General features: G+C 39.1%; 1 protein-coding gene across 9 annotated transcripts in view; it reads left to right on the plus strand.

Annotated features, from left to right (window-relative positions):
* Nucleotides 1-12,151, plus strand: part of PRDM5 (PR/SET domain 5) — a 255,853-nt gene that overhangs the window by 106,759 nt on the left and 136,943 nt on the right. For 5 of the 9 annotated variants that reach the window (XR_011567054.1, XM_070791012.1, XM_019962203.2 and 2 more), the window contains 4 exons: nucleotides 4,416-4,590; nucleotides 6,708-6,882; nucleotides 7,996-8,088; nucleotides 8,349-8,470. Coding sequence is in view for 7 of the 9 variants with exons in the window: in XM_070791012.1 (XP_070647113.1) it covers nucleotides 4,416-4,590; nucleotides 6,708-6,882; nucleotides 7,996-8,088; nucleotides 8,349-8,470 (565 nt within the window). In the remaining 2 variants the exon portion in view is untranslated. The remainder of the gene's footprint in view (nucleotides 1-4,415; nucleotides 4,591-6,707; nucleotides 6,883-7,995; nucleotides 8,089-8,348; nucleotides 8,471-12,151) is intronic. The other 4 variants (XR_011567055.1, XM_070791014.1, XM_019962202.2 and 1 more) reach the window with 2 other exon arrangements.

Here is a 12,151-nt window from a genome sequence, read left to right on the forward strand (position 1 = left end):
TGTTAACTCTAGGAAAATTGAAACACAGGGACTAGCAGAAAACTATGCAAAATACAATTCCTTCTATTTAGAAACGAAGTCTATTGACATCTTTGTTCATATCTTTTTCTTTGGGGGAGCACATTGATAAATAATTTTTTCTATTAAAAATATTGATAAACCTTTAAAAACCGGTTGTTAGACATTTATTCTTTTTCAGTGTATTTTGTTGGATGTTTAGCTTCTTGCAACGTTTTGATACTACAAACAGCTTGCAATAAACATAATTAGCTGAAGATGATATACAGATAAAGGAAAATGAAACAAGACTGAAAAACAAAAATTTACAATCATGGACAGTAATGCAGGAGATGCATAACGATTGTAAAATCCTCACTCTATTTTGTATTTGGATCACCAGTACAATGAAAATCAGTGACTGAGGAATATTTGCTTTTGAACAGACCAGTATGTTGAACATCTCTCTTTCAGTTAAAGTTGAATTTTCAACAAAATCACCTAGAGCTGGTGCAGGAACCAAACTAGGACCCCAGCCCCTGGGCAAAGTCCCAGGAAAGTGCCTGATCCCTAAAATGTAAATTCAAGTAGTGATTCTGCTGCTGAGGAGCTCACTTCAGGGGTTGGTGTCCGACTCTGTGTGACCCCATGGACTGCAGCATGCCATGCCTCTTTGTCCATCACCATCTCCCAGAGCTTACCCAAATTTATGTCCGTTGAGTCGGTGATGGCATCCCACCATCTCATCCTCTGTTGTCCCCTTCTTCTCCTGCCTTCAATCATTCCCTGCATCAGGGTCTTTTCCAGTGAGTCGGCTCTTTGCATCAGGTGGCCAAGGTACTGGAGCTTCAGCTTCAGCATCAGTCCTTCCAATGAATATTCAGGACTGATTTCCTTTAGGATTGACTGGTTTGATCTCCTTGCAGTCCAAGGGACTCTCAAGAGTCTTCTCCAACACCGCAGTTCAAAAACATCAGTTCTTCAGCTCTCAGCTTTCTTTAGAGTCCAACTCTCACATCCATACGTGACTACTGGAAAAGCCATAGCACTAACTGTAGGACCTTTGTCAGCAAAGTAATGTCTCTGCTTTTTAATGTGCTGTTTAAAAAACCAGAGAATTCTAGAAAAACATCTGCTTCATTGACTACGCTAAAGCCTTTGACTGTGTGGATCACAACAAACTGGACAATTCTTAAAGAGATGGGAATACCAGACCGTATTACCTGCCTCCTGAGAAATCTCAGGAGATATGCAGGTCAAGAAGCAACAGTTAAAGCTGGACATGGGACAACTGACTGGTTCTAAATTGGGAAAGGAGTACGTCATGGCTGTATGTGGTCACCCTGCTCTTCAGGGGACTAAACCACAAACCCCATAACCAGAAACTATAGCTGAAATAAAGAGAAGTAAATTTCAGGATCAGAATATTACTTCAGGGGCTTCCCTTGTGGCTCAGTGGTAAAGAATCCACATGCTGATGTAGGAGACACGGGTCTGATCTCTGGTCCAGGAAGATGCCACGGGCTGCTGGAGCAGCTAAGCCTGTGCGCCACCACTAAGGAGCCTGTGCTCTAGAGCCTGGGGGCCACAGCTACTGCAGCCACTGCAGTGAGAGGCCCCGGTGCCAAACTAGAGGAAAGTCTGTGAAGCAGCAAAGACCCACACAGCCAAAAAAAAAAAAGAATGTTAAAATAGTTATCAAAGCTGGAGGCCATGGCCAGTTAATGACAACTGAGAGTTGATGCTCAGTCCCTGAGTGTTGGGTCAGGCTCTTTAAACCCTTCTTGCCAAAGGGCAGGAGATTGGGCCTGGGATGAGCCTGAAAGTGAAAGTCGCTCAGTCGTGTCCGACTTTTTGCGACCCCATGAACTATACAGTCCATGGAATTCTCCAGGCCAGAATACTGAAGTGGGTACCTTTTCCCTTCTTCAGGGGATCTTCTCAACCCAGGGATCGAACCCAGGTCTCCTGCATTGCAGGTGGATTCTTTACCAGCTGAGCCACAAGGGAAGCCCAAGAATACTGGAGTGGATAGTCTATCCCTTCTCCAGTGGATGTTCCCGACCCAGGAATCAAACCTGGGTCTCCTGCATTGCAGGAGGATTCTTTACCAACTGAGCTCTCATGGGGATGAGCCTATAGGTGGGGAAAACTCCCCCAAGAGAGCTTGAGAGAGCTCCAGGGATTGGAAACCCAGCAGGTTCTGACAGCTGGAGGTTTTGAAGAAGGAGAATGATGTAATGAATGGTTAGTGAGTGATTAAATCAACTATGAGTAGGCAAGGAAGCAGTTTAAGAGGATGCTTCTTAAATAGCCAATGTAAAGAAAGAGGTTCTTGGTCTGGCTACTGGTAGGAATTATATGTAAAGAAATATCTAAACATCTCCATTAAATAATTAGGTTGGAGACATTCCTGTTGTGACATTCCTCTTCTTATCACAAGTTTGGAGTACAGATGGAACATGTAGTTTTGATCCTTGGAGCTTGTAATGCTGCCATTACTTTCATTAAGTTGAGGCTTTAACTGGTATATTAAAATTTTCTTTTATTACAGAACCCCTAAATAGGTATGCTGTATCTTATGATTGCAGTTTAAGTTAATGCTATCACATTTTAAAATTAAAAATTATTATCTTCTCTTGGTGCTTTGAAGGTCATCATAAAATTAATGACAAATATACTGGAAAGACATTTCAATTAACTTTCTTGGATATTGATCAGATAAGCACTAAGATTTAAATTATTTTCTGAAGTCTTCATTAGATGAGTCCTTTGTTGCTTTGGGTGACTGTTTTAGTAAGTACTTTCCAAACCCTGGAAAGTGTTGCTTCTGAGTTAATTTAAAGAGAAATCTTCATTTTGCTGCATGTCCACATCGGTTTTTTGTTTAACAATTGTATAGAAATTTACTGTTTTCTTAATTACGAATAACTTTTTTTGTGTTTCTGGAGGTATTAAATTTATGAGCCACCAAGAATCTCTAAATAATATAGAAACTTGCATTTAATTAACTGCAGCTAATGGTTAGATGTGCTTCATTGCTTTGAACTTTTGAATCAGTCCTCCCTTGCACAGTATTTGATAAATGTGATCATAAGTTTTGTCTCATCCATGGAATTTTCTAATATTTATTATTTTCAAAATTGCAAAGAAATCTTTGTTGTAAGAAGAAACTGAAATAGTATTCGATATAGACTCCTACTTCTCCCAGCCTCAAAATGATAATTCTATAACAATTTGACATGTATTTTCCAGTTTTCCATGGAGTTCTGCTCTGTGTACATGTGTGCATTCATTACACATGCCTCCTCCTCCTCCCCTCTCCCTTCTTCTCCTTCCCCTCTCTCCCTCCCTGGCTTAGGCTCTGTGGTACTGTCCGAGGAGAGGAGGCTTTGTTCTGTGCTGGATTTCACTCCTGGGTGAACTCACTGTCCTTCTTCTTTCCTTCACGTGGTTACCTTGAAAGTTCAGTAAATTCAATCTATGCTTTCCTTCTCTTTATCCTCAGCAGTCAAACCAGGAGCCCTCCCAGAACAAATACAAACCGTTCTGAGTGTTTCTCCCAGGGCCAGCCAGCTAAGCAGCCCCATTCTGGCTTCCCTGGTGACTGGCCCCAGGCCCAGAGGGGCTTTGCTGGTTCCAAGTATGAAGTTTCTCTGGGGTTTCCCCTAGGCTATTCTTTGCAGCATTTCTCTTTTCGGTCTCTTGTGGGTTGAGATTTCTTCTGCATTAGCAACCCTGGCTGATTTCTGTCTCCTTGAGTTTTCTGAAAAATGGTGATACGTTGATAGCAGAACTTGTTTCCTCTTTCTTCTGTTGTTTAGTGGGATTTAGGCACATGATTGCCTGGGCACACGATGCTTTGGACCTCCAAGGCGCCTACTCTTTCTTCTCTTTTTGGGAATTCTTTCCAGGTTCATTTGCAGTTTCTCTGGTTTGTGTTATAACTTGACAGTTTTTTCCTTCTTTTAGTTTTGCATTTTATAATAATCATAATTAAATCATTGATACCTCATTGCTCTCTTTTTGGGTTCAGAAATGACATCATTGCTTAACAGATTTATTTTCTACTGCATTTAGAGACCTCCACAAGGTGTTAAGGCATAAAGCCAATTAATGGTGCAAAATTTATTTTTAGAAATTTAAATAATTGTCCTTATTTCATTTGTTAGGTTTAAACATCACTATCTTTAATATATATTTGTATTTTATTTGCCAGGTGACTAAGTATTGTCAGTTTCCTTTTTTCAGTGTTCAGATTAAAAAAAAAAAGATTTAAAAAAGTAATAGTAACTTTACATGAGCACATGGGACTCAGTGTATTTAAAAATGATTTCTTCCTGTCAGAAATGATTTAGCATTTTTTTTATTGAGATACATTGATCCTACAACAGCATATATTTTTAATTTTGTCTTAGGAAGGAGAAAACATTTTCTATTTGGCAATTGAAGATATAGAAACAGATACAGAGCTTCTGATTGGCTACCTGGACAGTGACATGGAGGCCGATGAAGAAGAACAGCAAATTATGACAATGATCAATGAAGAGGAAGGTAAAAATTCTAAAGGACAATCAACAGCTAGCAGAAAAGGTATTAACTCTAACTGGTGGGCCAGGAGAATGCAAGTTGTAGGAGAAATAAAGTTTGAAATGTGCTTGAATTATAATGGCATTGTAACAGTGTGTTCTCAAAATAAAGTTAGTTTTTGTCAGAATTCTCGGAGGATATCCAGCCGTGAGCCTCTCTTCCAGCAGGGATGGAATGGTGGGCTGGAGCGGGGGATGGATGTGTTCTGCAGGCTGCCAGGGTCCTCGGCGGCTCCCTGCTCTCACTGGTAGGGGACCAGTAATGGGGACTTTTGTGCTCTAGCCCTGACTTTGTCATTCACCCGTGTTGTAACCGGGCTGGTCACTAAGTCGGAGGCTTTATTTTCTCTTCTGCACATGGGGAAGGGCGAGTGCAGAGGTCCTGTTGGGCCCTGTGGGAGTTTTCCTGGGCCTCGCTCTTGTTTAAGATCCTTTGAGAATCTGGAGCATCTGGAAATGTTCCTCCGTTCTGGTTGTGGAGACCCATAGCATTGCGGGGTTGTACTACTAGGGTCACCGGCAATGCGCAGTGACTGCTGATGGACTTGCTTCTGTCAGCCCCGCAGTCTAGGAGATGCATGTCGCTTGCCTGTCCTCTGCCAGTGGATATCACTTGTCATCAGGGCTTGTTTCTCTCATTTGTGTTTTGCTGCTGATCGGTCACGAGGGAGTTGTGAAGGGTGGTGTAGGTGTTCACATTTTGTAATAGGCTGGTCTTTTCTATAGAGTATTTTTCCTTCTGTTCAACAAAGCCACTTCAGAAATGACATGGGTTTCTTTAGTCACCGTGGTATTAATGTCTTTTATGTGAATTTTCTGTTTTAACTGTATGTCATTGACTGAGAAAGTATGAGTGTTCTGAGTATTGCCAGATTATGCCTCTGTTTAGTTTGGCTGGAATATTTAAAAGGAAGATGAGGACAGGCTATCAGTTTTGTCTTTCCAATATGTATTATGTTGTTGGGATGTCAGATTTGGGGTGATGGGAATTATTTCTGTATAATTTTGTGTTTTCTTTATTTTTGTATGTATTTTCAACATTGCCCCAAGAGTATGGTACTACTGTGTCCACTGTTTTGCCTTAAAAATAAACTTCCTACTTTTACCACCATGACTTCTATAATAAAATAAGTTTCTTTTGTAAAAAAGAATCAGTGGAAACTTAAATAGATCTTTAGAATTTAATTTTGTTTATAAAAGCAAACATAAAATCCCCCAAACAAACAAAAGAACCCCCCAAAATAGATGCAAAAACAAACAGCAAAAGAAACAAAGAATCCACTCAAATGTCAATCAGTGGAGAGTTTGGTTAAATAAGTAAATTATGGTACCTTAAAGTTTAAAAAAAATTGACTTAAGAAAATACTAAGTGGAAAACATAGCTATGTATGAAACTACATAAAAAGTATGATCCTAAAGGTAGCTATTGTTAGACTCTATACAATACAAATTCACAAAAGATAAGTGAGTCATGGAAAGAGATTACAATAGTTGTCTGTTCGTTATGGGGTTATTGGTGATTTTTATTCCTTCATATTTTCTGCATTTTATCTAAATCTAATTGTATTTGATAAATCAAGAAACATATGTAAGTTAACTAGCACACTTTGAAATGTGGGTATAGCCATGGCAGTCCGCGTGGGACTGTCGGCCTGAGAGACAGTGGAGCCTCACTCCGCGTGCTGCAACGGGTGCTGTTTCTATGACCCTGGTCTTTTTTCACATATATGTGAGAGTCCCCTTGGTAATTCAGCATAGTTCGCCTTGGTTGGGTTTCTCTCTTCTTGCAGCTAAAAGTGAACTCAAGATGACCTGTTTCAGGGAAGACTTTGGCTTTCCAGTTCAACATTTGTAATATCTCTTTGATGTGAAAGGTTAATGTTACAGGGTAAATTAAAAGTTGATTTTGAATTGGTGAAACACAATGGTTTTAAAAAAATGTTCTCATAACACTTTCTGTTATTTTTCATGGGCAGCCTGTTCATACTTACAGAGATAATAAAATTTTACTAAGCTGGTACCATTAGCACAGTTAATTTTGATTTTAAAATGAGGGCGAAACTGAGCAGTTCTTGGCTCTTCATTTTTGTCTCATAATTCTGCTTGCTTGTAAATATGCAGATCGCTTTGGCTGTAAAGAGGACTATGCCTGTCCCTACTGTGAATCGAGTTTTACCAGTGAGGAAATTCTTGCCGAGCATCTTCAGACATTGCACCAGAAACCCACAGAGGAGAAAGAATATAAGTGCAAGAGCTGTGGGAAGAAATTCCCAGTTAAGCAGGCTTTGCAAAGACAGTGCGTACATTAAAGATAATCTCTGAAGTTATAAGCTGACGTTTTAACTCTTTTATTTGGTTTGTCTTCTAGTTAGTTTCTAACCTGTGTGCCTGTGTGATGGTGTGTGTATAGAAATTAAGCATTCTTTATTGTCATTGTCGTTAACTTTTCTTACATTGATTTTCCAAACATTCTGTTTATGGATTTTAATAACTTGCCATTAAATATTAAGCTCATTGGTGTACTAACCTGAAATCTGATATGCATAATTTAGCTAGTGCTTTGAGGGGGCAGGTCGAGTTTCAGTGATCTGCATGTGATACTCCTCTGAAATCAGGTAAAAAAAAAGTTAACGAAATGGAGAGAGTTTGGAGTATAAAGAATACAGGGACATTTTGGGAAGCAGTGTTTATTTCATAGCAATGTTGGAGAAATCACTTTGAAGATGAATATGTATAGGATCTAACGATGAAGTAAATTAAATGGTCCCACCCATTGCTCAGTGCCCTTTATTATTTTAACTGTTTATATTAACAGTGTATAAATTTATCCTTTTATTTAAGTATTTTACAGTATCATGAGTTACTAAAAATGAGAAAGTGTATACATGTATTTATAAACTTTTATTTTTAACAGAATGTCACCTTGCATATGAGCAAGAACTCTTTAACATAGGCTTAATGTTTCATTTTTTATTCATTCAAGTAAAATTTTGAAACATGCTGTAGTTCATATTAAAATAATTTTCATATATTTACCCACTTTTGCTTATGATATTTGAGATTAAAAATTTCTGTTCAAAACTTGAAAAATCTTAACTTTTATATTATACATTTAGAAATTCTCTTATACACTTTTAAACAAGCAAAAGCTGTATACTTTTTAATGAATATATTTTGAAACTGCATTCTAGTCAGTTTTTATTGAATTTATGTTATATATACTACCTTAAGCATACTTTAGCTGAGCTGAGTCTTACTGCTAGGAGCTACTAAAAAGTTTAAAGGGCAAAAAGACAGAATAAAAAGAAGAGATCATGAATGTGACTCTATTCAAAGTAGAGGTATTTTCATAAGCTTTTGTCCTAGACTTCCAGTTTTTTTTTGTTTGTTTTTTTCTATTTCCCCTCAGTGTTCTTCAGTGCTCAGCGAAAAGCAGTCTGAAGGATTCTTCACGAAGTTTTCAGTGCTCTGTTTGCAATTCTTCCTTCAGTTCAGCATCGAGGTTTTGTGTCTGAGTTATCAGATGGCTGTTACACAATTGTGGGTCATTATTGGCATGCATGCTTTCATGCTTCTTAGTGGTTTAGTATCATATGGCTACAGAATTTCAGTGCTTTCCTTCCTCCCTGCCTAGGTAATGCTTACAATGACCCTGGAGCTCTGCTGGGGAGCATGCATTACAAAAGCCAGCCAGGATGCTAGAAATGAGTAGGTGTCCTCACCGTTTCCTCTCCCTGTTCCCCTGTCCTGCTTGTCTTGCAGTTTTGAACAGCACCAGGAGACGTGCCAGGGAGATGCCAGGTTTGTGTGTAAGGCAGACAGCTGTGGGAAGAGGCTGAAGAGCAAGGAAGCCCTGAGGAGACACCAGGAGAACGTCCACACCGGTAAGGAATCATCAGAGGGCTGTGTTTAAAGGGGCCTCCTCTCCCCAGGCTGCTATGGTCTGTTCTTAATTCTCACTCGCAAGGACAGAGCTTTCTTTTCCATTGTATTTCACACAGATGTAGAGCTCTGGAAGTGGAATTTTTCTTTCACTGAATATTATTTCTTTTTAAGTTGATTTCAGTGATAGTCATCGTTTTTCCCATTTCTGAATTAATCATAACTGGAAACCTAAGCTAGGATCTGTTTGTGCTTGGTAGCCAGATGTATTAAGAATTAATACTTTAAGTAGTAATTTTAATGCTTCAGCATGTGAAATTTCTCTCATGGTAGATATATTTAAAAACTACTAACTGATGGCTCGTCTGCCTTAATATTTTCACAGTAAAATTCATTTTTAAAAAACTCTTACATTTCTGCTATATTGGGGAAGATATACTGGCTACTTTTTGACCTGCAAATTGAATATATTTGGATTTATAAAGCAGATACAATTTGAATTTTTTCAAATGGCTAGCTAAACAATAGCTAAACAGTTAGCAGCTTTGTTATTTAGATTTCATCTGCCTAGCGCACAGTAAATGCATTTTGGTTTAGGGGTTGAATCTGTTGCACTAAATTGAACAGGTTAATATTTCCAGAGTTAATGATCTGTTTCCTTCAGTGTCTTTTCCTTAAAGGAGACTGAGGTTCACGGCACTTCTCATATCTTTCTGTACTGATATTTTTCTCAGGTGATTACTATTGCTGTTGGCTTAAGGGTGGAAATGTCTTTTTGGATAGGAGGAAAGTATTATTTCTTTTCTTCTATCCTGTTTATTCTCACGTGCAGGGGAAAAGAATAGTTGGAACTCAGCTTCTGTTTCCTATATTTATTCAGTGTCCCAAAAGTGTCTCCTTTAATGCTAGTTGGGAAAGCTCGTATGAGCATGACTGCTGGGTCCAACTTCACATCACCGCTTTGGGCTGACTCTCAGTACCAGCCATGTATGAAAGCTCAGGGTGGCAGGAGGTACGGCCTTGTGAAATACAGCTTCAGAACGAGGTACAGCACTTAGACTTCACAGTGTCCTGACCTCTCTCTCCTTTTGAATGATACGTGACTGATGTAGAAAAGGTGGCATTTTTCTGATTTCTTTATACTTGGGCCTTTTCTATGTCTGCAAAAGGCAGTCATGACTTTTTGATAGACCTGTCTCTTCATAGTTTTTGCTTTTTAATAGCTGTTATGGTTTAAAATGCTGTTCTTAATTTCCCCCATCTTTGTCTGCAATGTATTATAACAAATCTTTTATGTCATTTTTAAAGTTAACTTTGCTGAACTAAGTAAAAAACCAGATGCACAGTAAAACTCTGGAAACTTACATTCTTGTTATTGGGCATGTGGTCTTCAGACTGTGCTATAAGCATAATTTCTCTAAGACTTCTTGTAGTTGGTCTTGGATATTAAAATATGCTGATTCTGAAAACTCATGGTGATTTTGTAGGAGTGAATTTATAAAGGGAAGTTTTTTGTTTTTCTATGTTGTGGATTCTATAAAATATGAAACTTACTGTATTTCAGCCAAAGGCCACATGCATATTTTTTGCTGGAATTGGTACACAGTCTGCCTCTCATTCATAGCCTCTCTCTTGCTTCTTCTCTTTTGTCTGTGAACTACATGGCCATTTGGGGAAAGAATATTCCATATTCAGAATAATGAAAAAACGCAGTGTTTGTACATATGGTTGTAGAACCCTTTACTCTAGAAAGACAAAGGTATTCAAGGAAAGAGAAGGTCTTGCAGCTTTACCACTGACAAGAACATATGTTCCTTGTTAGGTGATATGAATTGAAGATATTGAGAAGAGAGAAGATGAATTTTTAAATATGAATCACATTTTTCCATAGCACCTATAACATATGGTGGGTTGGTTCTCAGACCAGCTCCTGGAGGCACACTTAACCTACATTGTGCTGAAACTCACAGTACTTAAGTAGCTGTGTATTCAGTATGGTTGTATTAATTTTTCATGCATCTCCCACATTAGGTAGTAATGTGTTCCTGACTGTTTTTGAAAGCTGAATCGGAAAGTCAAATATCAGACTTACCTGAATATAATAAACTAAAATGGCATAAAGTCTGGTTGTAGCTTTGTAGTTGCTCTTGTCCTTGACCCTGGGGAAACTTGTAGGGTGGTGTCCTTTCCATTTACTCAAGAGGAAGCAGTGAGGGGGTTGATCCCCTTAAACCCACCTTAACCATCTTAACCATTCTTTCTCTTTTGATTTGATTCTGTGGTTGCTGACAAGAGATTTTGATTTTACAGGAGATAACATTTACCTACATTCTCAGGCAAACAGTCATAAACTTTCCCCATATTTCTTCTGAGGACTAGGATTCTAGAGGAGAGAAAAGGTTGAAGAGGAGGGATGGTATATTGTCTCTGACTCCAGCTGGTAGAGCAGTGGCAGAAGTATTGGGAAAGGTGGAGTGGGTGATTATGGAAATCTCACTTCTCTCTCTCTTCTCTCCCTCAAGCCTGACCTAACTGGTGGGAAAGAAAAAAGGTCTAAACTCAAAAAGTAGCTGGTTTAAGGGATAAGCGGGGACAACAGAGGACTGTGGATTAAAGTAAGGTTGTTGTGTTGTTCAGATGCTCAGTTATGTCCGAGACTCTTTGCAACCCCATGGACTGCAGCAGGCCAGGCTCCCCTGCTCTCCACCATCACCAGGAGTTTGCTTGAACTCATGTCTAATGAGTCGGTGATGCTATTCAACCATCTCATCCTCTGTCGTCTCCTTCTCCTCCGGCCTTCAATCTTTCCCAGCATCAGGGTCTTTTCCAGTGAGTCAGATCTTGGCATCAGGTGGCCAAAGTATTAGAGCTTCAGCTTCAACATCAGTCCTTCCAATGAATAGTCAGGGTTGATTTCCTTTAGGATGGATTGGTTTGATCTCCTTGCAGTCCAAGGGACTCTCAAGAATCTAATCCAACACCACAGTTCGAAAGCATCAATTCTTTGGCAGTCAGCCTTCTTTATGGGCCAACACTCACATCCATACATAACTATTGAAAAAACCATAGCTGTCACTATATGGACCTTTGTTGGCAAAATGATGTCTCTGCTTTTTAATACACTGTCTCGGTTTGTCATAGCTTTTCTTACAAGAATCAAGTGTCTTTTAATTTCATGGCTGCAATTACTGTCTGTAGTGATTTTGGAGCCCAAGAATATAAAAGCTGTCACTGTTTCCATTTTTCCCCTTCTATTTGCCATGAAGTGATGGGACCAGATGCCATGATCTTGGTTTTTTGAGTGTTGAGTTTTAAGCCAACTTTTTCAGTCTCTTCCTTCACCTTCATCAAGAGGCTCTTTAGTTCCTCTTAGCTTTCTGCCATAAGGGTGGTATCATCTGCATATCTGAACTTATTGATACTTCTTCTAGCAGTCTTGATTCCAGCTTGTGCTTCATCCAGCCCAGCATTTTGCATGATTTACTCTGCATGTAAGTTACATAAGCAGGGTGACAATATACAGCCTTGACGTACTCCTTTCCCAATTTGGAACCAGTCAGTTGTTCCATGTCCGGTTCTAACTGTTGCCTCCTGACCTGCATACAGGTTTCTCAGGAGACAGGTCAGGTGGTCTGGTATTCCGATTTCTTTGAGAGTTTTCCATAGTTTGTTGTGATCCACAA

This window comes from Bos indicus, chromosome 6 (genome assembly GCF_029378745.1).
Source record: "Bos indicus isolate NIAB-ARS_2022 breed Sahiwal x Tharparkar chromosome 6, NIAB-ARS_B.indTharparkar_mat_pri_1.0, whole genome shotgun sequence".
NCBI classification, from domain to species: Eukaryota; Metazoa; Chordata; class Mammalia; order Artiodactyla; family Bovidae; genus Bos; species Bos indicus.